Raw genomic sequence first — 25,254 nt, forward strand, 5'->3', positions numbered from 1 at the left:
CGTGCTGCTTCACGTTCCTCCAGCTCTGCCTCAGCTGCTACGTGGCCGTCGAGGTCACGCACCCGCGGCGGAAGGCGACGTCCGAGGTCTGCGATTTGGCGCGGCGCCACGCGCTCGCGGACGCGTTCGGCCTCAGCGGCTACGTCGTCGTCGTCTACGCCTACGCGGCGCTCCTGCTGCCGCTGGTCGTGCTCATCGGCCAGCTCGGCTTTTTTCACGCGATGCTCGTCAGGCAGGATTTGACGACGTACGAGTACATCCTGCAGGAGCAGCGCAAGGAGCTCGAGGACCTCACCCAGTCCAAGGGCGGCGACGCGGACCAGGACGACGACGACGACGACGACGGCCCCCTGTGCACGCCCTGCACGAAGCCCGCGAAGCCCGACGAGGACGCGGACGCGGCCGCGCGCGGCGACGGCGCCGCCAAGGACGACGCCGGCCTCGAGCTCGTCCCGACGCGCGGCGCGGGCGACGACGCGCCGCCGGAGTCCCCGAGCCCGGACAAGAAGCGCGACCACTTCCAGCTCGAGATCGTCGACGGCTACGACGCCGTGCCCCTCGGGACGACGCAAAACCTCTGAGGCCCCGAGCCCCGACCCCGTATATCGTAATTCATACACGCACACACACATACGACCCTAAAAGTCGTCGTCGTCGTCGTCCTCCCAGTCGCCGACGTCGGCCTTCATGCCCGTGAGGCCCGAGACGGCCTCGAGGTGCGCGGGGTCCGCGGCGACCGCGGCGACGAACGCGAAGCCCCGGTCCCGGAAGGCGCCGACGACGGCGTCGGAGCAGGCGGAGCACTTGTCGAAGGCGCGCGTCGTCGGCAGCACGGTCTGGAAGTGCGTGAGGAAGCCCCGGACGCTGTGGGGCAGGATGCCGAGGGGCCGCGCCTTCGCGTCGACGCGCTGCGACAGCGGCGTCTCCGGGTCCGCGTCCGCCGCGCCGCCGGCCGGGTGGTGCAGGAGCGCGACGAGCAGCTCGACGGCGAGCGCCGACGCCACGGGCGCGAGGCCCGGCCGCGACACGGTGCACTGCTGGTCCAGCGTCCGGTCCTTCGACGAGTCGCTCGGCGCCATGACGTCGTTGCAGAAGTAGCAGCCGAGCTTCCCCGGGCCCTGGCCGGCCAGCCCGTGGCGGCTCACGACGAAGGTGTCGAGGCCCAGGGCGACGTTGATGAGCAGCGTGTCGTGCGCCGCCGCGAGCACCGTCGGCAGCCACCGGGCCTCGCGCGTGTCCGTGAGGAGGAAGACGACGTCGTGCGCGTCCACCATCGCCGACAGGTCCTGCAAATCCTGCTCGGCGTTCGCGTCGCCGGCGAGGGAGTGGCCGGGCATGGCGATGGTCATGACCCGGCCCTCGAAGCGCGCGGGCTTCGAGGACGTGCCCGGCGCGATGCGTTGTAACGCGTCCGCGGCCGCGACCGCCTTGTCTTTGTGCTTCGCGGCGTCGTCGACCTCGTAGAGCGACTGGCGCGCCGGGTTGCTGTAGGAGACCTTGCCCGAGTCCACGAAGGTCACGTGGGCCACGCCCCAGGCCACGAGATTCCGCGACACGGCGCAGCCGAGCGTGCCCGCGCCCAAGAGCAAGCACTTCGTCGCCTTCAGCTTGTCCACGTCGAGGTCCGGCAGGAGCCGCCAGCGCATCAACTCCAGGTTCAGCGTCGCCGCCGCCGTCGCGAGCTCCGCCGGGTCGCTGAGGTGCGCCAGGTCCACGGACCGCGGGCCCATGCGGCCCGCCGCGTTCGGCTCCCAGCCGACCCCCCGGCTCTCGGCGCCGCGGCCGCAGCCCTCGGGCAGCGCGACGTCGAGCACGACGGACTCGGCGGCCGTCGCGCGGATGCACGCGACGCGCGCCGCCGTCGCGCGGAACCTGCGCGACACGAGCGCGACCAGGTTCCGCGCGGGCCAGCCCGGCTGCGCCGTCGCGGGGTCCGCCACGCAGAACACGAGCGTCCTCGGCGCGTCGTCGACCGCCGCCGCGGCCGCGAGCGTGAGGATGGTGTTCGTCGCCGGGTCGAAGGCGAAGGCCACGGACGCGAGCGCCTCGGCGACGAGCCGGTCGGCGACGTCGCCGCCGAGGCTCGCGAGCGGTTCGCTTTTCGCGAGCCGCGCGGCGGGGTCGAGCGCGAGCGCCGGGAACGCGAACCAGTAGACGAACTTCTGCGTCTTCAGGTCCGCGAACGCCAGGACCTCAAAGCCCGCGAGCACCTCCGGCCGCTCCCAGGCCGCGCCCGAGTCCATGGCGTCCGCGAGCGCGGCAGCGGCGTCCGCGAGGAACGCGTTCTTGTCCCGCGACCGGAACGCCTCCACGGTGTTGACGAGCGTCAGGCGGCCCGGCGCCGCGAGCGCGCCCTCCGGGCCGGCGCCGCCGCTCACCGACGACGCGCCGAGCTCGAGGCGCGCGCCGCCGCCGGACGACGAGCCGGGCCAGTAGGCGCCGGTGATGGCCCGCGCGCCGTCGTCGAGGCGCCAGTCGCGCAGCTTCGCGTCGCCGACGGCCTGCCAGAAGGCCACCTTCGGCGCGCTCGAGAAGGGCGCGAAGCGCAGCGTCTCGAACTCCGTCATTGTGCCTCGAGAAGCGGTCGTCCCAGACGGCGGGCTTGGTGTTTGCGACTCGCCATTCTTGCCTTTTTTTAGCCACAAAATCTGCCGCAACTTGCGGCGCAAGCAAAGGCGAGCGCATGGGCAGCAAATAGACAAATAGACGCGTCGGCAAGGCTCAAATAGACGCGTCGGCAAGGCTAATGGGACTCAAGTTTAACTTCTCCAAAATACCTGTGCGCTGGCGCGTGCTTCTCGGCCTGCAGCTCGGCTTGACGGGCATCATCATGGGCTACCGGCAGCGCGTCCTCAAAGTCAAAGAGCAGCAAGCGAAGGCCTGATGCGATTGCTCCTACTCGTCGTATTCCCCGCGCTGCGCTGCGCAGCGCTCGCGACCACCAAACCGAGCCGCCTGCGCCGCGCGTGGCGCGCGGTGTCGCGGCGGCGGCCGCCGGCGCCGGTGGCGCCTCAGGAGCCCGCCTCCGCCGCCGCGCCGGTGTCGACGCTCGCGCGGACGACGAGTCTGAGCGACGCGTTCTGGGAGGCCCTCGACGGGACGCGCGTGGGCGAGTCCTCCGCGGCGCGGAACAAGCGCGTCGCGTTCCGCGTGCGGCCCGCCGAGCGCTGGGTCGTGGTCGCCGTCGACGGCGCGGGCGCCGCGCGCGTCTCTATCGACGACGCCGGCGCCGCCGACGCGCGCGTGACGTACAAGAACGAGGACGTCTTCGAGGCCCTCATGGACGAGCGCTACGGGTCCGCGGCGGCCGTCGCGCTCGGCCGGCTGCGGGTCTCGGGCGACCTCGGCGCCGCGTCGGCGACGGAGCCGCTCTTCGACGAGGCCGAGCGCAAGCTCCGCGCGACGCGCGCCGCCGACGCCGATGCCGCGGCGAGACTCGCGGCGCGGCGCGACGCGGCGGCCGCCGCGCTCGAACAACGGCTGGACGCCGCCGGGAAGCGGCCGCGGCTCGGCCGCCTCGCGACGCGCTTCGCGGGCACGGACCAGCAGCTCGGGGCGGCCTTGCTCGCACTCGGCAGCGTGGCGTACGTCGCCTACTGCGCCGCGGTCTGCGCCGCGTCCGACCCCGCGGACGCGCTCGCGAACGACTGCTATCTCGCTTCCGCCGTCCTCTGGCTCCTCGGCGCCGCGGCGCTCATACAGGGCTCGTTCCCGGAGCGCGTGCTCGCGCTCGCGGAGCGCGCGGAGAACGACGCCGCGGACTCGGCGCGCATCGACGCGCTGGCGCCGTGGGACCGCTACGTCGCCGACAGCGCGATCCTCGCGGGCGCCTGGGGCCTCGGCCTCGGCGCGCCGACGTTCCTCGCGGGCGCCGCGGCCGCCGTCGACGCGCACCCGGGCGAGATCATCCCGCTGCTCTACGCGATCGCGGGCGCCTACATCGTCTTCGCGACGTTCGTCATGGTCCTGGGCGCTTTGCCCGAGAACCTCGCGGCGAACGGCGGCGCGGGCTCGGACATGCTTCGACGGTTCGTCGCCTCCGACTCGCCGCACGTCGCCAACGACCTGCTCGCGGGGAGCTGGGCCTTCGCGCTCTTCATGGTCGCGTGCCTCGCGTTCGGCGTCGTCGACCTTGCGGTCGAGCCGTCGCCGCTGACGGCGTCGTTCGCCGCGTCCCAGGTGCCCTTCGCCGTCGGCGCGCTCGCGCTGGCCAAGGCGACCTACCCGGAGAACCTCAACGGCGCCACGCTGAGCGGCGCGTCGCCGGCGAGCGTGACCGACGAGATGATCCTCCGCGGCCACCTCGGCTTCGAGGCCGCGCTCGAGGACGAACTCGCCGGGAGCTAAGGACGGTGGTCGCGGGCCCCTGTTCGATCGACGCCCCCCTTAACAAGAGACGGGAGCTCATTCTTACCGAGCGCCGGGACCGCGGCGCCCTGCAGCGCGGGTCCGACAAAATGCGCGGCGCCTAGGCCGCGAGGAACGCGGGCTTGTCGCGCGGTGGCTGGTGGTCGCAGATGCCCGAGTGCCGCTCGACCCACTGCCACCAGAGGAGGCCCGTCGCCGGGTCCACGGGCATTTTTTGGAGCATCTCGAGCTGTTTTTGTTGAATCGTCCCCGTCTTCCAGGCCTCGTAATACTCCTTCAGATGCCGGTGCACCTCGAGGCTGCTGAGGATCTTCTTCGGCACGGGCGCCGGCTTCCCCTGCGCGCGGGATGATCACGGCGTCGGCGGAGGGGCGGCGCGCGCGCGGGGGTCCGCTCGTCCGGGCGGGCGGCGCGGCGGGAGCGGCGCGCGCGCGCGGGAGCCGGAGCGGGCGGCGGGCGGCCGGGCGCGCCGCGGCGGCGCGCCCCGGGTCCCGGCGGCGCCGCGCCCCCGGGATCCGGCGCCCGACCCGCGCGGCGGCCGCGGCGAGCGCCGCACCCGAAAGGGAAAGGAGCGGCGGCGCACCTGGTCGTACTCGACGGGTTTCGAGTAGTCGCTCGACTCCGCGTCGTCGGGCGAGCCGCAGTCGCCGAGGCCGCAGTCGAGGCTGTTACCCATGGCGTCTCGGGCAGCCGCGGGATGGACTAACAGGGAGCGGCTGGCGTCAATCCACGAGCAATCGATGGTTGATACGAGCTCGGGCTTGTGGATGTTTCTTCGGCATCTTCGGCGAGCCAAAGCTTGCCGCAAAGTGCGGCACGGTCTGCGCGTCTCCGCCGCCGCCGACGCCGCGCTCGCGCCTCGCGCGCGCGCGCGACAACAGCATGGCCAACACGAACAAGAAGAAGGAGGACCTCGACGTGCTCGCGTCGAAAGGCATGGGCGACGAGCACAACGACTGGTACAAGCGCGAGGTCGAGCGCGGGCGCCGGTTCCACGGCGCCTTCGGCGGCGGCTTCAGCGCGGGCTACCACAACACGGTGGGCAGCGCCGAGGGCTGGACGCCGGCGACGTTCCAGAGCTCGCGGTCCAAGCGGCAGAAGGTCGAGCCCGCGCGCGCGGAGGACATCGGCGACGAGCACGACGGACTGCTCGGGCGCACGCTCGCCGTCGACGGCGGCTTCCGGGGCCACGAGGCGAGCGCCGGCGGCGGCCGCGCGATCGACGGCGGCGGCCTGGAGGCTCTGTTCGCGGCGGCGCCGGAGACACGGACCGCGCCGCCGTCGGCCGCGTCCAAGGGCGCGGCGATGCTGCGGTTCCTGCGGCGCCGGCGAAAGAAGAAGCGCTACGCCGCGGGCCTCGAGCCCGACAGCGACGAGGAGCCCGCGCGGCCGCTGACGCACGCGACGAGCTCGGCGAGCCGCGACGGCCACCGCTACTGCGTCGGCTACGAGGGCTTCCTCGACCGGCCCGAGGAGGCGCGGGGCCGCGACGTCTACCGCGTCGACGACGCGCTCAAGGGCGGCGGGTCGTCGCGGTCCCTCGCCATCCGCGACACGTCGGGCTTCGCGCTCCACGACGACGACGACGACGTCTACGACGCGCGCGCGGCGCCCAAGGCGCTGCTCCAGGCCTACGACGCGTCGCTCGACGACGACGACGGCGGCGGCCCGCCGCTCCTCGCGGCGACGGCGTCGCGCTTCGGCGACGGGCCCCGGGCGCTGCTGACGGGCAGCGCGAGCCACCGGCCGGGCACGATCGCGGGGTTCTCGCCCTCGGCGGCGCCGGCGGTCCCGCGGACGCGGCCGCCGCTGCCGCGGCCGCCGCGGGGCTGGCGCGCGGCGCACCGCTTCTGCGGCCCGCCGCTGCCGTCGCCGTGGCTCGCGGCGCTGCGCCGCGGCGGCCGCGAGGCCGAGGCGCCCGGCGCGGGCATCCGCCGGCGCGCGGAGCTCCTGGGGGAGCGCGCGCCCGAGCCCGCGCCCGCGCGCGCGCCCGCGCGCGCGGCGCTCGGCGGCGAAAAGTTCGCGGGCCTCGCCAAGGCCATGGGCAGCCGCTTCACGACGTCGGCGTCCGCCCACGACCCGTCGGCCGTCGCGCCCGCGGCGGCCAAGGGCGGCCTCAGCGTGCCCGCCAAGGGCGGCCTCAGCGTCCCCGCCAAGGGCGGCCTGAGCGTCCCCGCGAAGACCCCGAAGCCGGCGTCGGACGCCAAGCCCGACCAGCCCGCGTCGTGGCGCGTCCTGCCGACGCGGACGACGCGGCTCTGGCAGCCCCTGCCTCTGCTCTGCAAGCGCTTCGGCATCCCCGTGCCCATGGTCAGCGGCGACGTCGAGACGGCCGCGCTGCGCGACCGCCAATTCAAGGCGACGTCCGCCGCGGCGCCGCGCGTGACGACGGCGGCGACGGCGAGCAAGAGCTTCGCCAACGAGGTCGGCGCCTACCTGCCCATGGCCGGCGCCGACGCGCCGGCGGCCTACGAGGCCGCCGCCGCGGCGGAGGACCGCCCGGAGCCGCCGCCGGTCGCCGAGCCGCCGCGGCCGTCGGCCCGGGACCTCAAGGACGTCTTCGAGCGCGACGACGAGCCGCCGCCGCCGCCGCCACCGCCGCCCGCGCCCGCGCCGAAGCCCGCGACCGTGCCCAACGACGGCACGGTGCCCGACGAGAGCTTCGCGTGCCTCAAGCGGCCCCTCGACGACCGACCGCGCGCGCCGCGCGGCGCCGCGCCGCGGCCCGCGGCGCCGACGGCGACCGTCGACCTCTTCGCGGACGCGGCGCCCTCGAAGAAGCGCAAGGCCTCGTCCAAGGACAAGAAGAAGAAGTCCTCGTCCAAGAAGAAGAAGTCCTCCAAGGACAAGAAGAAGACTCGGAAGAAGTCTTCGAAGAAGCGGAAGCGGGACTCGTCGTCGTCGTCGTCGGACTCGGACTCGGATTAATAGCATGGGCTTAGGGACCTAGGTGCGCCCGCCGTGTTTTCGGAGGAGCTTGCCGAAGCTGTCGTCCATGCCCGCTTCAGGGCTATAGGAGACCTGCGCGTAGGAGAGCGCAGTGCGTCCCTGCATGTCGCGAAGGTTCGGCTTCGCGCCTCGTTCGAGCAGCAGTTTGCACGTCTCAATCTGCGGTGGCCTTGCGGCGACCGCCAGGATAAGAGCAGTCTTTCCGATATGATTCCGCCAGTTCAAATTCAGAGATGGGCCGGCGGCATCGAGGAGAGCGCGCACGATCGCCGCGTTCGCCCAGGGCGCGGCGAGCGTCAGCACGCTGTCGCGCTTGCGCGTCCGCGCGCTCAGGTTCGAGGCTCCGATCAACACCTCGAAGAGCGGGCAAAGGGAAGGCAGATCTAGAAACAGAGTCTGACTGTAAGTCCTTCGGAAAGGATACCGGCAATTCTGGTCAAGGGCGAACATGAGTGGCGTGAGACCATCGGAATTCTTCGCGTTCGCGTCGACTCCCGCGCGGATCAACGCCGCGACGACCTCCGTCTTGCGTTCGAAGACCGCATTCGCTTGAGCCCGGGACAGCTCGGAGCCCCCCGCGCGCCAAGGTGCAGAATCGGGCAGATCGGACGCGCGCATCGCATGATGGAGCGCGTTCATTTTCCTCGAGTCCTTGGCGTTTACGTCCGCGCCCAGACCGATCAGTGCTTCCACGCGCGGCGCGTCCATCCATGCGACTGCATAGAGAAGAGGCGTCTTGCCACCGTAATGATCCCTTAGCGCATTCTTGGAGTCCTTGGCGTTAATGTCGCCGCCCGCGGCAACCAGGGCGGACACGTGCGTCAATCGATCGAGACACGCGTCGGCCATCGTTTCCGGATTTTCCTCGGACGGAGAATACTTAGAATGCCAGCCGGTTCCTCCGTAAGGCTCACCAGACGAATACTCGCAGACAACATGCAATGCTGTTTGACCCATCGCGTTCTTCGATTTCACGTCCGCTCCCGACTTCATCAATGCGCGGAAGAACGTCCTCTGGTTCAGTCGCCAACCCATGATGAAGCAACCATCTTCATGCACGTTCCTCAGGGCGTATGGAGACGATGCGCTTGCGTCGCGATCGCGATTATTATAGGGCTTGAGCGCGAGATGGAGTGCCGAATTCCCGGTCCGCTCCTCCTTGGACGTCACGACCGCGCCGGCGGCGATCAGCGCGGGGCCGTGTCTGCGCGCGCAGCTATGGAGAAGGGTCTCCTCACGAATGGCTTCTGGAGCGGTATCGAGGAGCAGCTTCACGACGGGCCAACTCTTCCGAGCTACCGCGTCGGTTAATGGCGTCACCACGGCTTTTGACCAGGTAAATTTGGCATTCAAATACGGTTGCAAAACGAGAGCTTTCGGATCGCGTGAAGCCGTCAGGATCGTCTTTACAAGGCCAACATCCTGCAACGCGATGGCCGCTGTTAAAGCGTTGACAGTGCCGTTGCGACGAATCGACACGGTCTCGGGCTTGGCGCCGGCGTCGAGAAGAATTCGCACGAGCACGCGGCGCTGCTCCACGGACCAGTAGGGATTCGTGAGGGCAGTGTGGAGCGCCGTCGCTTCTATTTCAAGTTCAGTCTTTGCGGCGTAGATGAACCTCACATCTGGATCAAGCCCCGCGTCGAGAAGCATCTGGAGCGCGTCGGTACACACGTCGTCACGACCGTACATATCGAAGTGGTAGCGCGTGTAGACGCCGGATCGATCAGCTATCGATACGCATTGCTCGTCGCGTGGATTGTAGCGCATCGCCGTAGCCATCAACGTTTCTGCCGTGCCGCGAATTCCTAGCGCGAGAAGTTGCGAGAAGGTCTGAAGGGCGAAGAGAGCGTCGTCACCCGGTTCATCTTCTGATACGGCAACGTGCAGGACTGAATTGAGGAGCGGCAAATTTGCGGTGCCCGGGACGGCATCGACCTCCGACTCTTCTCCGTCATCGGCAACGAGCGTAAAAGTCGTGGGCTCCGCCATCGCCTCGGCGCGCGTGATGCCGAACACGCCGCGCCGGCCCACCTCCAGCGCCCGCTCCCACGCGTTCTCTTGCGCGCTGAGCCGGCCTTTGAGGACAGTATCGAGGCGAAACGAGGCCCGGTAGCCGGCGAAAGGGAGCACGCAGTCGATGATGAGCGACTCGGGAAGGCGAGTTAGATCGGCGGCCGTGGCAGGTTTTGCTTTCGTGATGGCCTTCCGGCGTCGCGGGGCCATGTTTGAAATGGGTGCGTGAAGAGCGAATATGCGCGCGCGCACCGCCGTCCCCGCACTCAGCTGAGGCGAAAAGTGCGGCTCTCGGCGATCGACGGTGATCGACCCCGGGGCGACGCGATGGCCGGCAATCGAGAGAATGCGACGTGGCAAGAGAAGAAGTTGGAGTATGAGAATCGCATGGCCCGAGCGAGGGGCAAAAAACTCGACACTCTCAAGACCTGCACGATCTGCGGCGCCGACAAGGCCAAGGCTTGCGCAGGTTGCGGCACGACGGCCTACTGTTCGACGGCCTGCCAACGCATCGACTGGCGCGACCGGGGCCACCGGAAGGTCTGCAAGAAGATCCAGGCCGCGGAGGCGGCGCGGGCCGAGGCGCCGACGCGCGCGCCGTCGCCGCCGCGGGACGTGTTCTACGGCCCCGCGCCGCGGTCGCACGCCGACGAGATCCGCGCGCGCATCGCGGCGGAACACGAGGCGGCGCGCGTGCGGCGGGAGGCGAACCCGGAGCGGGAGCCGGCGTCGGCGCGGTTTGGGTCGCGGTGCCCGATCTGCCTCGAGGAGTGGGACGTGAATGCTGCGGGCGTGTTTCGCGTCTGTTGCTGCCGGCTGGTCTGCAGGTCGTGCCAGGACAAGATCGGAAACGCGTGTCCCCTCTGTCGATTACCGGCCCCAAAAACCAATGCGGAGCAGCTCGCGCGTCTTCGCCGCCATGTGGAGAACGAGGTGCCGGAAGCGATTACGCATTTGGGAATTGCGTACCACAAAGGTCAGTTCGGCCTCGTGAAATCCGATAAGAAAGCCGCGAAAATTATGAAGCGTGCGGTGGAGCTCGGAGATGTGCACGCGATGGGACTTCTTGGCGAACTGTACCGCGAGGGGTGGGGCGTCAAGCTGGACAAGAAGAAGGCGGAGCGGCTGTATCGCATGGGCGCGGCCCGGGGCGACGCGTTCTCGCAGAGCAGTTTAGCGTTTTTACTTGATTCTCAGGAGGAATTTGAAGAAGCATTCCGATACTACGCGCTCGCGGCGGATCAAGGCTATGCCTGTGGAGAGACTTGCCTTGGCTGTTGTTACAGGCGCGGAGAAGGCACAGAAGTCGACCTCGGCAAAGCCAGATACTGGTTCGCGCGCGCCGCTGCCAAGGGCCACGAGGCAGCTATAGAGGCCCTCGCGGAACTCGACGCGCGAGGAGTATAGCCTAACAATCTTTACGCCACGTCGTCGCCCGAGCCCGAGATGCTGCGCTTGCGCGCGGGCGAGTCATGCTTGGCCTTGGCGTCGTCGTCGCGGTGTTCCTCTCCGCGCCGACCTTCGTCCTCTGGTGCCTCGCGTTCTTGAACGCGAAGCCCGCCTGGCGCAAGGACGACGACGCCGCCGAGGGGGGCATGGAGAACGACATGAGTGCGGTGCTCTAGGGGTGGGCTCAGCCCTAGACGCCTCCCAGGTCCAGATTTTGAGCGATATTTGCCCCTGCGTGATCGAGCCCTCTTGCGCCCCCAACCTGAGCCCGCGCACCGCCCCCCGCAAACGATCATGAAGGCCGAGTACGTCGAGAAGCAGCGCGAATACGAAGAGAAGAAGGCGCGGGCGAAAGCGCTACAGCTGCGTTTGACGTGCACAATTTGTGGGGTGAAACCGAAGACCTTGCTGAACTGTCCTTGCGGGACGACACAATATTGTTCGACTGAATGCCAACGCATCGATTGGCGCGAGCGGGGCCACCGGAAGGCGTGCAAGAAGATCCGAAGCGAGCGCGCGGCGGAAGCGCCGACGCCCCCTTCGTCGCCGCCGCGCGAGGTGTTCTACGGCCCCGCGCCGCGGTCGCACGCCGACGAGATCCGCGCGCGCATCGCGGCGGAACACGAGGCGGCCCGCGTGCGGCGCGAGGCGAACCCGGAGCGGGAGCCCTTGTCGGCACGGCTCGGGTCGCGGTGCCCGATCTGCTTGGAGGAGTGGGACGTGAATGTGAAGAACGTGTTTCGCGTCTGTTGCTGCCGAAGGGTCTGCCGATCGTGCCAGGACAAGATCGGGCGCGACGCGTGTCCCCTCTGTCGACTACCGTGCGCTGAAACCGGTGCGGAAAGACTCGCGCGTCTTCGCCGCCATGTGGAGAATGAGGTGCCTGAAGCAATTACGTTTTTGGGAAACGCGTACCGCCTCGGTCGGTACGGCCTCGTGAAATCCGATAAGAAAGCCGCAAAGATTTGGAAGCGCGCCGTGGAGCTCGGCGCCGTGGAGGCGACGAGACACCTTGCGGATTTGTACAACGAGGGGTTGGGCGTCAAGCTGGACAAGAAGAAGGCGGAGCGGCTGTTTCGAATGGCCGCGGATCGGGGCGAAGCGACCGCGCAAAACAATTTAGGGTCTTTACTTTACTCTGAAGAGAAACATGAAGAAGCGTTCCGGTACTTCGCGCTCGCGGCGGATCAAGGCTATACCTATGCGGAGAATAGCCTTGGCTGCTGTTACATGGACGGAGCAGGCACGGAAGTCGACCTCGGCAAAGCCAGGTACTGGTTCGAGCGCGCCGCTGCCAAGGGCAACGAGCATGCTATAGCGAACCTCGCGCGCCTCGACGAGCGAGTATAGCCTAAGTCTTCACGCCGCGTCGTCGCCCGAGCCCGAGATGCTGCGCTCGCTCGCGGGCGCGTCGTGCTCGGCCTTGGTGTCGTCGTCGCGGCGTTCCTCTCCGCGCCGACCTTCGCGGTCTGGTGCCTGGCGTTCTTGAACGCGACGCCCACCTGGCACAAGGCCGACGACGCCGGCGAGGGGGGCATGGAGAACGACATGAGCGCGATGCTCTAGGGGTGATTTAGGCCCGGGGTAGATTTTGAGCGATTTTGCTTAGCCGCGGCGCATGCGATTTTACCCTGCGAGATCGAGCCCCGACACTGTCGCCGCGCACCGCAAACGATCATGAAGGCCGAGTACGTCGAGAAGCAGCGCGAATACGAAGAGAAGAAGGCGCGGGCGAAAGCGCTACAGCTGCGTTTGACGTGCACAATTTGTGGGGCGAAACCGAGAACTTTGCTGAAGTGTCCGTGCGGAACTACGCAGTATTGTTCGACTGAATGCCAACGGATCGACTGGCGCGAGCGGGGTCACCGGAAGGCGTGCAAGAAGATCCGAAGCGAGCGCGCGGCGGAAGCGCCGACGCCCCCGCCGTCGCCGCCGCGGGACGTGTTCTACGGCCCCGCGCCGCGGTCGCACGCCGACGAGGTGCGCGCGCGCATCGCGGCGGAACACGACGCGGCGCGCGCGCGGCGCGAGGCGAACCCGGAGCGGGAGCCGGCCTCGGCACGGCTCGGGTCGCGGTGCCCGATCTGCCTCGAGGAGTGGGACGTGAATGGGTCGCCGGTGTTTCGCGTCTGTTGCTCCCGGACGGTCTGCCGATCGTGCAACGACAAGATCGGATTCGGCGCGTGTCCCCTCTGTCGTGTACCGTGTTCAAAAGACAGTGCGGAGGAGCTCGCGCGTCTTCGCCGCCATGTGGAGAACGAGGTGCCGGAAGCAATTGCGTTTTTGGGAGACACGTACAGCCGAGGTTGGTTCGGCCTCGTGAAATCCGATAAGAAAGCGGCGAAGATTTGGAAGCGCGCCGTGGAGCTCGGAGATGTGCACGCGATGGTATATCTTGGGGAATTGCACGAGGCTGGAAGTGGCGTCAAGCTGGACAAGAAGAAGGCAGAGCGGCTGTTTCGCATGGCCGCAGATCGGGGCTCCGCGGCTGGGCAAAACAGGTTAGGGTTTTTACTTGATGCTGAGAAGAAATTTGACGAAGCTTTCCGGTACTACGCGCTCGCGGCGGATCAAGGCTATACCCCTGGAGAGTTCAACCTTGGCCTTTGTTACAGCCGCGGAGAAGGCACGGAGGTCGACCTCGGCAAAGCCAAATACTGGTTCGAGCGCGCCGCTGCCAAGGGCCACGAGGATGCTATACACAACCTCGCGCACCTCGACGCGCGAGGAGTATAGCCTAACAATCTTTACGCCGCGTCGTCGCCCGAGCCCGAGATGCTGCGCTTGCGCGCGGGCGAGTCGTGCTTGGCCTTGGCGTCGTCGTCGCCGCGGCGTTCCTCTCCGCGTCGACCTTCGCGGTCTGGTGCCTGGCGTTCTTGAACGCGACGTCCACCTGGCACAAGGCCGACGACGTCGCCGAGGGGGGCATGGAGAACGACATGAGCGCGATGCTCTCGAATGCCTAGGGGTGGATTTAGGCCTCCTAGGTCAGATTTTGAGCGATTTTGCCCCTGCGCGATCGAGGCCCTCTTTGCGCCCCACACCCCGCGCGCCGCCCCGCGAACGATCATGAAGGCCGAGTACGTCGAGAAGCAGCGCGAATACGAAGAGAAGAAGGCGCGGGCGAAAGCGCTACAGCTGCGTTTGACGTGCACAATTTGTGGGGCGAAACCAAGAACTTTGCTGAAGTGTCCGTGCGGGACGACACAATATTGTTCGACTGAATGCCAACGGATCGACTGGCGCGAGCGGGGCCACCGGAAGGCGTGCAAGAAGATCCGGAAGCGCGCGGCGGAAGCGCCGACGCGCGCGCCGTCGCCGCCGCGGGACGTGTTCTACGGCCCCGCGCCGCGGTCGCACGCCGACGAGGTGCGCGCGCGCATCGCGGCGGAGCACGAGGCCGCACGCGCCCTGCGGGAGGCGAAGCCGGAGCGGGAGCCGCTCTCGGCGCGGTACGGGCCGCGGTGCCCGATCTGTCTCGAGGAGTGGGACGTAAATGCTGCGGGCGTGCTTCGCGCCTGTTGCTGCCGGAGGGTCTGCCAATCGTGCGAGGACAAGATCGAAGCCGCGTGTCCCTTCTGTCGTATACCGCACGCGAAAACCGATGCGGAGCAGCTCGCGCGTCTTCGCCGCCATGTGGAGAACGAGGTGCCGGAAGCGATTTCGTCTTTGGGAAGTGCGTACCGCCACGGTCGGATGGGCCTCGCGAAATCCGATAAGAAAGCCGCGAAGATTTACCGGCGCGCTGTGGAGCTCGGCGACGTGGACGCGATGGTACGACTTGGGGAATTGCGCGTGACTGGAAGTGGCGTCAAGCTGGACAAGAAGAAGGCTGAGCGGCTGTTTCGAATGGCCGCGGATCGGGGCGATGCACGGGCGCAAACCAGCTTAGCGTTTTTACTTCATTCTGAGGAGAAATCCGAAGAAGCGTTTCGTTACTACGCGCTCGCGGCGGATCAAGGAAGTACCTATGCGGAGGCTTCCCTTGGCTGCTTTTACTGGAATGGTAAAGGCACGGAAGTCGACCTCGGCAAAGCCAGATACTGGTTCGAGCGCGCCGCTGCCAAGGGCGACGAGCATGCTATAGCGAACCTCGCGCGCCTTGACCGCGCAAGTATAGCCTAACAATCTTTACGCCGCGTCGTCGCCCGAGCCCGAGATGCTGCGCTTGCGCGCGGGCGCGTCGTGCTTGGCCTCGGCGTCGTCGTCGCCGCGTTCCTCTCCGCGCCGACCTTCGCGGTCTGGATTCTGGCGTTCTTGAACGCGACGCCCACCTGGCACAAGGCCGACGACGCCGCCGAGGGGGGCATGGAGAATCAAAGGGAAGGGCTAGGGTAGTGGAGCGGGGAGCGGGAGCACGATCGGGAGGATCGGCCTAAGTGCCCCATACCACGCCCAGCGAGAGTCCGGTTCCCCCGTGGGTCTCGGCTAGGCCCGGGCTAGCAGTAAGCGACTCCAGGCCAGGCCTAAGCCAGCGGCCATGAGCGATTTTGCCCTTGCGTGATCGAGCCCCTCTTGCGCCCCCAACAAGTATACGCGCGCCGCCCCGCAAACGATCATGAAGGCCGAGTACGTCGAGAAGCAGCGCGAATACGAAGAGAAGAAGGCGCGGGCGAAAGCGCTACAGCTGCGTTTGACGTGCACAATTTGTGGGGCGAAACCGAGAACTTTGCTGAAGTGTCCGTGCGGAACTACGCAGTATTGTTCGACTGAATGCCAACGCATCGATTGGCGCGAGCGGGGTCACCGGAAGGCGTGCAAGAAGATCCGAAGCGAGCGCGCGGCGGAAGCGCCGACGCGCGCGCCGTCGCCGCCGCGGGACGTGTTCTACGGCCCCGCGCCGCGGTCGCACGCCGACGAGGTCCGCGCGCGCATCGCGGCGGAACACGAGGCCGCTCGCGCGCGGCGCGAGGCGAACCCGGAGCCCGAGCCGACGTCGGCGCGGTACGGGTCGCGGTGCCCGATCTGCCTCGAGGAGTGGGACGTGAATGCTGCGGGCGTGTTTCGCGTCTGTTGCTGCCGGATGGTCTGCGAGTCGTGCCAGGACAAGATCGGCACCGGCGCGTGTCCCCTCTGTCGCATACCGTGCGCAGAAGACCATGCGGAAGAACTCGCGCGTCTTCGCCGCCATGTGGAGAACGAGGTGCCGGAAGCAATTTCGTCTTTGGGAAGTGCGTACCGCGAAGGTTACTACGGCCTCGTGAAATCCGATAAGAAAGCCGCGAAGATTTGGAAGCGCGCCGTGGAGCTCGGGAACGTGGACGCGATGGCAAACCTTGCTGGATTGTACCACACTGGAAGTGGCGTCAAGCTTGACAAGAAGAAGGCGGAGCGGCTGTATCGCACGGCCGCAGACCGGGGCGAAGCGTTCGCGCAAATCAATTTAGGGATTCTACTTGTTTCTGAAGAGAGATTTGAAGAAGCGTTCCGGTACTACGCGCTCGCGGCGGATCAAGGCCTTACCGTTGGAGAGTTCAACTTTGGCTGCTGTCACAGGGACGGAGAAGGCACGGAAGTCGAACTCGGCAAAGCCAGATGCTGGTTCGAGCGCGCCGCTGCCAAGGGCGACAAGCGAGCTATAGAGGCCCTCGCGGAACTCGACGCGCGAGGACTATAGCCTAACAATCTTTACGCCGACCCGTCGCCCGAGCCCGAGATGCTGCGCTTGCGCGCGGGCGAGTCGCGCTCGGCCTTGGCGTCGTCGTCGCGGCGGATCACTCCCTTAGTGGTATCAGCCATGTGCAAACTATATATAAGTTTAGGGCAGCGTCGAAGTCGCAGACTCGCCGCCCCTGCCCGCGACGCGCTCCAGCGTGCGCTGGTGCTGGGCCTCGGCGTCGCGCGCCTCCGCGGGCGACAGGGCCCGCTCGGTCTTGTGGAGGCGGCGCTCGAGGCGGTCGTGGGACGTGCGCCGCTGGCGCTCCGCGTGGGCCTCGAGGCGCGTGAGCTCCGTCTCCGCCGTCTTCCGCAGCGCGTCGCACTGCTGCTGCTCCGGCGACAGCGGCCCGTCGAAGGAGAGGAGGTCGAGCTTGGCCGCGGCGCCGAGGCGCGTCGGTTGGCGCGCCTCGTCGGCCTTGTAGTCGGCGGCGCCGAGGCGCTTCGGCGGGCGCGTCTCGTCGGCCTTGTAGCGCGGGGACACGAGGGGCGTCGCGTCGCCGTCGTCGTCGCGATCGTCGCCGACGACGTCGTCCTCGAAGAACGCGCCGATCTTGTGGAGCGGCGTGAAGGTCTCCTCGGGCGCGGCCCAGAGCGACGGCCGCTGCTGGGGGCTCTTGGGGAAGAGGAAGTCGGGGAAGACGGAGAAGGCCTCGTCGCGCGCGTAGCACCGGCGGCACGCGGCCGCCACCGCGACCACCGCGACGAAGCCCCCCACGAGCGACGCGAGCCAGACCGCGAGGCCGACGCGGTCGAGGAGCCGCAGGGCGTCGCGCGACGCGAGCTGGCCGACCTCCACCACCAGCACCATGAGCGCGGAGACGCCGGCGACGATGAGCTCGTCGACGACGAGGTCCTGGAGCAGCTCCGGGAGCAGGAGCACCGCGGCCCAGACGGCGACGGCGACGCCCGCGTTCCGCCGCGGCGCGGCCGCCGCCGTCGCCTCGCTGGCGGGCTTGGGCTGGGCCGCGAGGACGAGGGCCGCGAGCGGCAGGTGCTTCTTCTGGGCGGCGACGTGAGCCGCCGCGCCCTCGCGGAGCGGCGTCGCGAACTCAAAGTCGCTCGGCCCCCGAAGGTCCGCCAGGGACCGCAGGCGCGTGCGCAGTAGCGACGGCAGGTAGACGTTGAAGAACGCGACGTGCGCGGGGGAGTACAGGAAGATGTCGCACACGACGGCCAAGGACACGCCTTTCAGCCACTCGCGCGACGTCGCCTTCGAGGACGCCGCGATGTGCTGGAAGGCGACGAGCACGTAGTAGAGCGGGAAGGCGACGGCGGCGATGAACAGAACGAGCGCCAGCGCTCGCCCCGCGCGCGTCGCCGGCGGCAGGTCCTCGGCCGCGTGCTCGTCGAGCACGTCCTCCGCGCGGTTCTTTAAATAAATCCGCTGCTCCAGGGGCGAGAGCTGCTCGAGGCGCGCGTACTCGCCGAGGAGCTTGGACTGCTCGTCGTCGTTGAGGCCCTCGAACTCCGCGAGGTAGCGGTCCGCCCGCTGCAAATCGCGGCGGACGGACCGCCGCGTCTTCCGCGCGAAGCGCTCGTCGTCCGTCTCGCCCCGGTAGAAGAGGCGCCGCCAGGTGACGGTATATTTGGGCTTGAAGCCCCGGGCGACCTCGAAGCGGGCTAACGTCTTCGGCGACGCCGCGCCGGTCTCGACGGCCTTTTGCAGCTCCGCGCGCCGCGCGCGCAGCGCGACCGTGGTCTCCCGCACGACGAAGTCGACGCGGTCGCCCATGGGCGCCTCCTCGTCGACGGTCTTCAACGTCTCGTCGCCGCCGCCGCCGACCTCGACCTTCGCGCTCGACGCGCCCGGCGAAACGAGCACGTCGACCAAATGCGCGACAACCGACGACAGCGGCACCATGATCGACGACACGACCAACAGCAGAAAGACGTAGGTGAAGATGGAGGCGCCCTCCGTCGCGTTGGGCGCGCAGCTCGGTTCGACGTCCGCGCCGCGCCACTGGCAGGCCTTGACCGCGGGGAAGTACGCGTTCGTCGGCTCGAGGCACGGCGCCTCGTAGACGTAGCGGTCGCAGCCCATGTCCGGGAACGCGACGATGAACAGCGCCGCCTCGACGGCGTAGAGCCACAGGTAGTCCGTGAAGAGGTGGAGCGCGCGGAGCGGCCGGGGCCGGACCTCGTCGTAGGCCAGCACGTACCCCAAAAACGCGTGCTCATCGCGCAGTCGCGCGAAGAACGTCCGCGCGTTCTTCACGCGGGCCCAGCTCGGCAGCGACTCGTTCAGATTCTGCACCGCGCGGTCCCGCGTGCGCAGCGGCGTGAGCGGCTCGAGCGTCTCCGCGGGCTCGTTCGTCTTTTCGTGGTCGTTGCGGTCCTCGCGGTAGCCCCAGAGCGTCGCGAGGACGAGCACGCCCGCGAGCGCCGCGAGCGTGTAGAGCACGAGGCGCGTCTTGCCCAGGGCCAGGGGGTCGTTGCGAAACGCCGCCGCGAACTCGCGCGCGACGATCTCGGAGCTCGGCACGACCTCGACGGAGCGCCGCTCGTCGACCGCGCAGGCGCACGTCGTCGTGTTCGCCGTGGCGTTGACGGCGCGGCAGGCGCCGGAGGAGCCCCAGGCCGCGTCCTCGTAGGCGAGGCAGGCCGCGCCGGCCGCGCAGGGGTTCACGAAACCTTCGAAGAGGGAGCAGTCGACGTCCACACCGCACGACGTGCCGTTGACGACGTCGTCGCGCGCGGCGCAGTCCACGGACTCGTTGCGGAGGAGCGCCTCGTTCTCGGGACTCCGCGCCGGGTGCGCAAAGGTCACGCGGACGACGCCGCCGGCCGCGGCCGCGCGCCGCCGGCCGCCGCCGACGTGGACGCGAGCGACGGGCGCGTCCGTCAAGTTGGCCGCGCCGCGGCGGTCGACGGCGTACTCGACGAGCGTCACGTCGCCGCGCGCCGCCGCCGCGACGGACGGCGTCGCGAGGGCCGCGTCGCGCGCGGACGCGACGCAGAGCTGCGCGGCGCACGTCGACACGGCCCGCTCGCCGGGCACGGCGCCGAGGAGCGTCGCGGCGCCGACGGCGTCGAGCGCCGTCGCCGCGGCGTCCGCGGCGGAGGTCTCGAGCAGCGCGCCGACGGCGTCGACGAGGTGGGTCCGCGTCGCGGCGTCCAGGCCCGCGGTTGAAGCCACGGCCGCCGCGTCGCCGACCACGACGGCGGCGTCGCGCGCGGCGTCGTCGTCGAGGTCCGGCGTCGCCGCCGCGGCGACGGCGGCGGCGAGCGCGCCCGCGGCGGCGGCCGTCGCCTCGGAGAGCGCCGCGGCGCCGACGAGCGCCTTGAGGACGTCGCCGCGGACGGCGTCGGCGCCGGCGACGTCGCCCGCGAGGCCGGCGATGGCCAGGGCCGCCTGGCAGACGCGGTCCGCGTCCCGCGCCGCGAGCGCGACGCCGAGCGCCGCGTCGCTCGCCGTCGCGAGGGACGCGGCGGTCCAGGCGCCGCGCCGCACGGCGACGGCCGCGTACGCCGTCGTCGCGGCGCCGTACGCGTCCGCGACGTCGACGTACGCGGACGCGTTGCCCGGCGGCAGCGCCACGCCGCCGAGCGACGGCGACGCGCCCGGCGCGCGGAGGGGCGCGTCGCCCGTCGCGCTCCGGAGGCCGAAGCCGTAGCTCAGCGGCAGGTCGCCCGCGTCGTCGGTCCAGCCGCGCGCGGCGAAGAAGAACGGCGTCGCGAGCGCGACGCCCGCGGACGGCGACGCGGCGAGGGTCCCGGCGAAGGGCGGGGCGTTCGTCGTGATGCGCACGGTCGCCGCGCCCGCGCCGGACCGGAGCGTGAAGGCGTAGGACGCGCCCGGCGCGAGCGCGCCCGCGGCGAGCGCGAGCGACGCCGCGTCGAGGCGCGTGAGCGCCGCGGCGTCGAGGCTCGCGCCGCCCGCGAGGACGCCGGCGTCGAGCGTCCAGGCGCGGTCGCCCGCGGGCGCGTCGCCCGCGAGCACGAGCTTGGCGCTCGGGTTGACCCGGGCCGCGGGCTGGCCGACGACGGCGGCCGCGACCGCGGCCGCGCCGTCGCGCCGCGCGATCGTCGCGGTCGCGGTCGCCTCGCGCGCGTCGGCCGACGACACGGTCACGGCGCAGGTCTTCGCCGCGCCGGGCGCGAGGCCCGACGCGGCGAAGGACGCGACGGCGCCCGCGACGTCCGCGCCGGCGCAGTCCCAGCGGAACGCGAGCGCGGCGGCGGCGTCGTCGGGGTCCCAGCTCGCGGACGCGTCGAGGACGACGGCGTCGCCGCCGTCGACGGTGCGGTCGCCGCCGGCGATGGCCGCGACGAGCGCCGAGGCGGCCGTCGTCACCGTCGCCGCGGCCTCGTTGCGGCGCTGGCCGTCGGAGACGGCGACGGCGAGGTCGAAGACGTCGCCCGCGCGGACGTCCGCGGTCTCGTAGACGCGGCCGTCGAGGGACGCCGAGGGCGGGAGGGCGACCACGGCGCCGTCGCGCACCAGGGAGCCGCTCCAGGAGAAAGTCAGTGCATTGGAGGTGGGTGTCTGTGAATTGGCGCACGCGGCGGCGGTCGCGACGGCCGCGACGCGGACGCCGGCCGCGGGCCGCGCGGTCTGCACCGCGCCGCCGAGGATCGCGAGGCCGGGCAGGGGCGCCGTGTCGACGCGCGCGGCCGCGGTCGCGAAGCCCGCGGCGCCGTCGAAGCGCGTCGCCGTCGCCGTGACGTCGAGCGAACGGCCGCGGCACGCGGCCATGGTCGCCGGCGGCACGGAGGCGGACTCCGCGTCGCCGAGCGCCGCCGCGACGGCCGCGGCGCAGCCCTGGCCCGCGGGCGTCGCGACGACGGCCCAGGCGTAGGCGAGGGGCCGGCCGCCGCCGCCCGTCGACGACGCCGCGGACACGGTCAGAGCGTCGCAGGAGCCGACGGCGCCGGGCGCCTCCAATCTGACGTCGACGGGGCCGTCGTCCGCGGGCGGGAAGGGCGCCGTCGGCGCCGCCGAGGGGGCGCGGGACGCCGTCGGCGCGGCGGTCGGCCGCGGGGCGGGCATCGCGGTCGGGACGGAGGTCGGCGCCGCGGTCGGCGCGGCGCTCGGCGACGCCGTCGACGGCGCGGGCGTCGGCGTCGCGGACGGCGCGCCGGACGACGACGGCGCGGCGGTCGAGGGTTGGGGCGACGGCGCGGCGGTCGGCGGCACCGAGGGCGCCGCGGTCGTCGGCGTCGCCGTCGGCGCGCGCGTCGTCGTCGGCGCGGCGGACGGCCGCGGCGTCGGCGGCGCGCTCGGCGACGCGGAGGGCGACGCGCTGGGCGCCGCGCTCGGCGCCGCCGACGGGCGCGCCGTGGGCGACGACGACGGCCCCGCCGTCGGCGCGCGCGAGGGGTCCGCGGTGGGCGCCGGCGACGGCGCGGCCGTCGGCGCGGTCGACGGCGCCGCCGTGGGCCGCGCGGTCGGGTCGACGGTCGGCGCCACCGTCGGGCGGTCGTAGAGGTCCCCCGCGAGCGCGCAGAAGCTCTCGGCGCAGCCGACGCCGTCGCAGGCGAAGCGGTGGCCGTCGGCGTCGCGGAAGTCGAGCCGCGCCGGCGCCGTGGCGTTGCCGCGGACGGAGAGGTCGTAGCAGCCGTCCCAGAGGCAGACGAAGACCTCGGCGCCGTCGCCCGTGGCGACCGTGGCCCCGCGCGCGTAGGCGCCGCCGAAGGCGTCGAGGCCGCCCTCGACGACGAGGGCCTCCGCCGGGTCGCGGTGGTCCAAGACGAACGCCGCGCCCGCGGCCCAGCCCGCGCCGGACAGCGCGAGGCGGTAGAGGTGCGCGTCCGCGTCGCAGGCCGGCGTCGGGTAGGGCGACGGCGCGAGCGTCGGATAGGGGAGCGGCATGCCCGTGGGGACCGCGCTCGGCGCCGGCGACGGCGGCGCGGAGGGCAGCGCGCTCGGGAGGGAGGAGGGCCACGCGCTCGGCGCCGGCGACGGCGCCGCGGACGGCAGCGCGCTCGGGAGGGAGGAGGGCCACGCGCTGGGCGCCGGCGACGGCGCCGCGGACGGCGGCGCGCTCGGGAGGGAGGAGGGCCGCGCGCTGGGCGCCGGCGACGGCGCCGCGGACGGCGCCGCGCTCGGCGCGCTCGACGGCGCCGCGCTCGGCGCCGGCGACGGCGGACTCGACGGCGCCGCGCTCGGCGCGCTCGACGGCGCGCTCGACGGGCTGAGGCTGATGGTCGGGGACGAGGTCGGCGGCGCGGTCGGCGCCGAGCTCGGGGCCGGGCTCGGCGGCGTCGTCGGGACCGGCGACGGGCTCGGCGTCACCGACGGCGCGGACGTCGTCGGCGCGGACGACGGCCCGAAGTCGACGTTGATGGACAGCCCGTCCCAGACCGTCGCGAGTTGGCTGACGCACGCGCCCCAGCTGTTCCCGCGGACGAAGTTTGGGTCCCAGCCGCTCGTGTCGTCCCAGCCGCCGGTCGCGGAGCTGCAGGGCCGTATCATCTTGGAGTGGAAGGAACCACCAGCTGCGTAACTCGCAGTCGGGCACCAGCAGACGCCACGTTGGTACTGGTCGCTGTTGATCTCGACGCCGCCGCCGCACATGCCGACGTTCCAAAACCGGGACCACGTCGAACTGCTCTGCCGTATGGGGAGGTACCAGGTCCGCGCGGCGCAGTTCAACGTCATGGAACACTCGTGGAAATGGTCCATGATCTCGGCGCCGATGTCGTAGAGCTTGGACGTCCGCGCGTCGCCGGTCAGCTCGATAGACATGCCATTCTCGTTTCGCGCGTAGTTCGCCTCGTAGTACGGGCCGCTCATCTCGTAGACGACGTAGTAGGGGTTGAAGAGGTCGCTGCCATCCCAGCTGAAGAGGTTGTCGTTCAGGACGAGCCCCGGCGTGCCGCCCCAGTTGAGCTGGCGGCCGAAGGCGAGGTAGTCGGCGCAGATCGCGGCGCTCGAGTAGTCGACGCCGATTTCAAGGCCGGTCGCCGCCCAGTTGCGCCGCTGGCGCGTCGGCGCCTTGGTCATCGTCGGGGCCGCCGTCGGGCAGGACGACGGCGCGGGCGAGGGCAGGGACGTCGTGGGTTCCGGCGACGGCCGGGACGTCGGCACCCGCGTCGGGGCCAGCGACAGCGTCGGCGCCACCGTCGGGCAGGACGACGGCGCCGACGGCGCCGACGTCGGCGCGGACGTCGGCGTAGGCGTGGGGTTCGCGGCCGCGAGAGCGGCGACAAAGAGCGCTCCCAGCATGGTGTGCTTGGCTTTTTCCTAGCCCATGCTGGGGCTGTCGCAAATTCCTGTCGGGGCAGCCGCGACGCTAGGGGTTTTGCGGCACTTCACTATATGCGGCAACTTGCGGCACTTGCCATCATCTTGCCGACCTCGAGCGACTCTGAGCCTGAGCCGAGCCGCACGAGGTCGTGCTTCGTCGTCCGCAGCGACGCGGCGCCCTCGAGCGCTCGTCGCGACGCGGCGCACCTCGACGCACCCATGCGCCTCGCCGTCGTCGTCACGCTCGCGAACGCGCTGTCGAGCACGCGCCGCTGGGACTCGAAGCCCCACCTGTCGCGGGAGCTCCAGCGCACCCTATCGGACTGCCCGACGGCCGACGAGGCCTGCGAGGTGCTCTACGAGCGCGTCGACGAGGCCAACGAGGTCAACGTCGCCGCGACGCTGCACCGGGCGTCGCGCGACGGCTGCGGCGGCGGCTCGCGCGCGGCGCTCTTCGTCGCGTGCGCCGAGGCCGCGCCGCGCATGAGGCCGCGGCAGCTCGCCAACTCCGCGCGCGCGCTCGCGGTCATGAAGCGGCCCCGGTCCGGCGACGAGGGCGCGCGGCGCGGCGCGCTCGCCGCGGTCTTCGCGGGCATCGCCGGCGAGCGCGACTGGCGGAGCGGCCACGAGGTCGCGATGGCCGCGTGGGCCTGCGGCTCGAGCGTCGTGGCCGCGCGCGGCGACGAGCCCTTCTTCGACCGCGCGGGCGCCGCGGCCGTCGCGCTCGCGGGCGCCGCGGCGCCGCGGCTGGACCGCTACGGCCCCAAGGAGGCCGCGGACGTGCTCTGGGGCCTCGGCGCCGCGCGGCGCGCGCTGCCCTTCGACGGCGACGACGACGCCGGCGGCGCGCTCGCGGCGACGACGGCGCTCCTCGACGCCGTGGCGGACCGCTGCGACGGCCTCCGGCCGCGCGACGTCGCCGCGTGCGCCTGGGCCTGCGCGCGGCTCGGCGAGGCGGAGTGGCGCGCGCAGGCGTCGTCGCGCGCGGCGCTCCGCGCGCTCGCGACGAGGGTCGACGCCGCCTTCCCGCCGCGCGACGCGGCCCAGACCGTCGCGGCCTTCGCGTCGGCGGGCGTCGACGCGCCGGCCGTCGTCGACGCCGCGCTCGGCGCCGCGGCGCGGGGGACGGCGCGCTGGGCGCTCCGGGACGTCGCGGACGTGCTCTGGGCCGCCGCGCGCCTCGACCGGCCGCCGGCCGCGGACCTGCTGCGGGCGCTGCTGACCGCCCCCGCCGTGCTCGACGCCGCGCGGCGGCCCGAGCCGAGCCCCGGCGACCGGTCGTCGCTCATCTCCGCGGCGTGGGCGGCGGCCTGCGTCGCGCACGTCTCGGCCGCGCACGCGGCCGCGGCCGCGGACGCGCTCGCGGCCGTCGCGCCCGCGCTCGCGGCGGACGCCGTCGGCGACGACCGCGGCGGCGGCGACGACGCCGTCGGCGCGCGGCCCACGGCGCGGCGCCAGCGGCTCCGGGCCTTCTACCACGCGCGGCTCGCGCTGAGCGCGGCGGGGGCGTCGACGGACGCCGCGGACGCGGCCGCGCCGCCGGCGCTCGCGGCCGCGGCGCGGCGCGAGTGGCGGCGGCGGCCGTCGGCGCCGTCGGCGCGCCACGAGGCCGTCGCGCGCGTCCT

The 25,254-nt window shown here is 71.1% G+C and overlaps 3 protein-coding genes across 3 annotated transcripts; 1 reads left to right on the plus strand and 2 right to left on the minus strand.

Moving 5' to 3' along the window:
* Positions 1–609: 609 nt before the first annotated feature.
* Positions 610–2,586, minus strand: AURANDRAFT_53625 (hypothetical protein; the record flags this gene model as incomplete). The annotated part of the gene is made up of 2 exons (XM_009038909.1): positions 610–908; positions 975–2,586. 2 exons carry the CDS (start codon positions 2,565–2,567, stop codon positions 639–641), a joined length of 1,863 nt encoding a protein of 620 aa, XP_009037157.1.
* Positions 2,587–10,368: 7,782 nt separating this feature from the next.
* AURANDRAFT_10680 (hypothetical protein) lies at positions 10,369–16,363 on the plus strand (the record flags this gene model as incomplete). The annotated part of the gene is made up of 4 exons (XM_009038634.1): positions 10,369–10,734; positions 11,815–12,126; positions 13,195–13,512; positions 16,094–16,363. Coding segments are annotated over 4 exons (1,266 nt in total), but the record flags the coding sequence as incomplete, so codon positions are not given.
* A 177-nt stretch (positions 16,364–16,540) lies between these two features.
* AURANDRAFT_64092 (hypothetical protein) lies at positions 16,541–23,608 on the minus strand (the record flags this gene model as incomplete). Its single annotated transcript, XM_009038908.1, has 3 exons — positions 16,541–21,326; positions 21,807–22,304; positions 22,704–23,608. 3 exons carry the CDS (start codon positions 23,606–23,608, stop codon positions 16,541–16,543), a joined length of 6,189 nt encoding a protein of 2,062 aa, XP_009037156.1.
* Between the last annotated feature and the right edge of the window lie 1,646 nt (positions 23,609–25,254).

Source organism: Aureococcus anophagefferens (assembly GCF_000186865.1).
Source record: "Aureococcus anophagefferens unplaced genomic scaffold AURANscaffold_9, whole genome shotgun sequence".
NCBI lineage: Eukaryota > Pelagophyceae > Pelagomonadales > Pelagomonadaceae > Aureococcus > Aureococcus anophagefferens.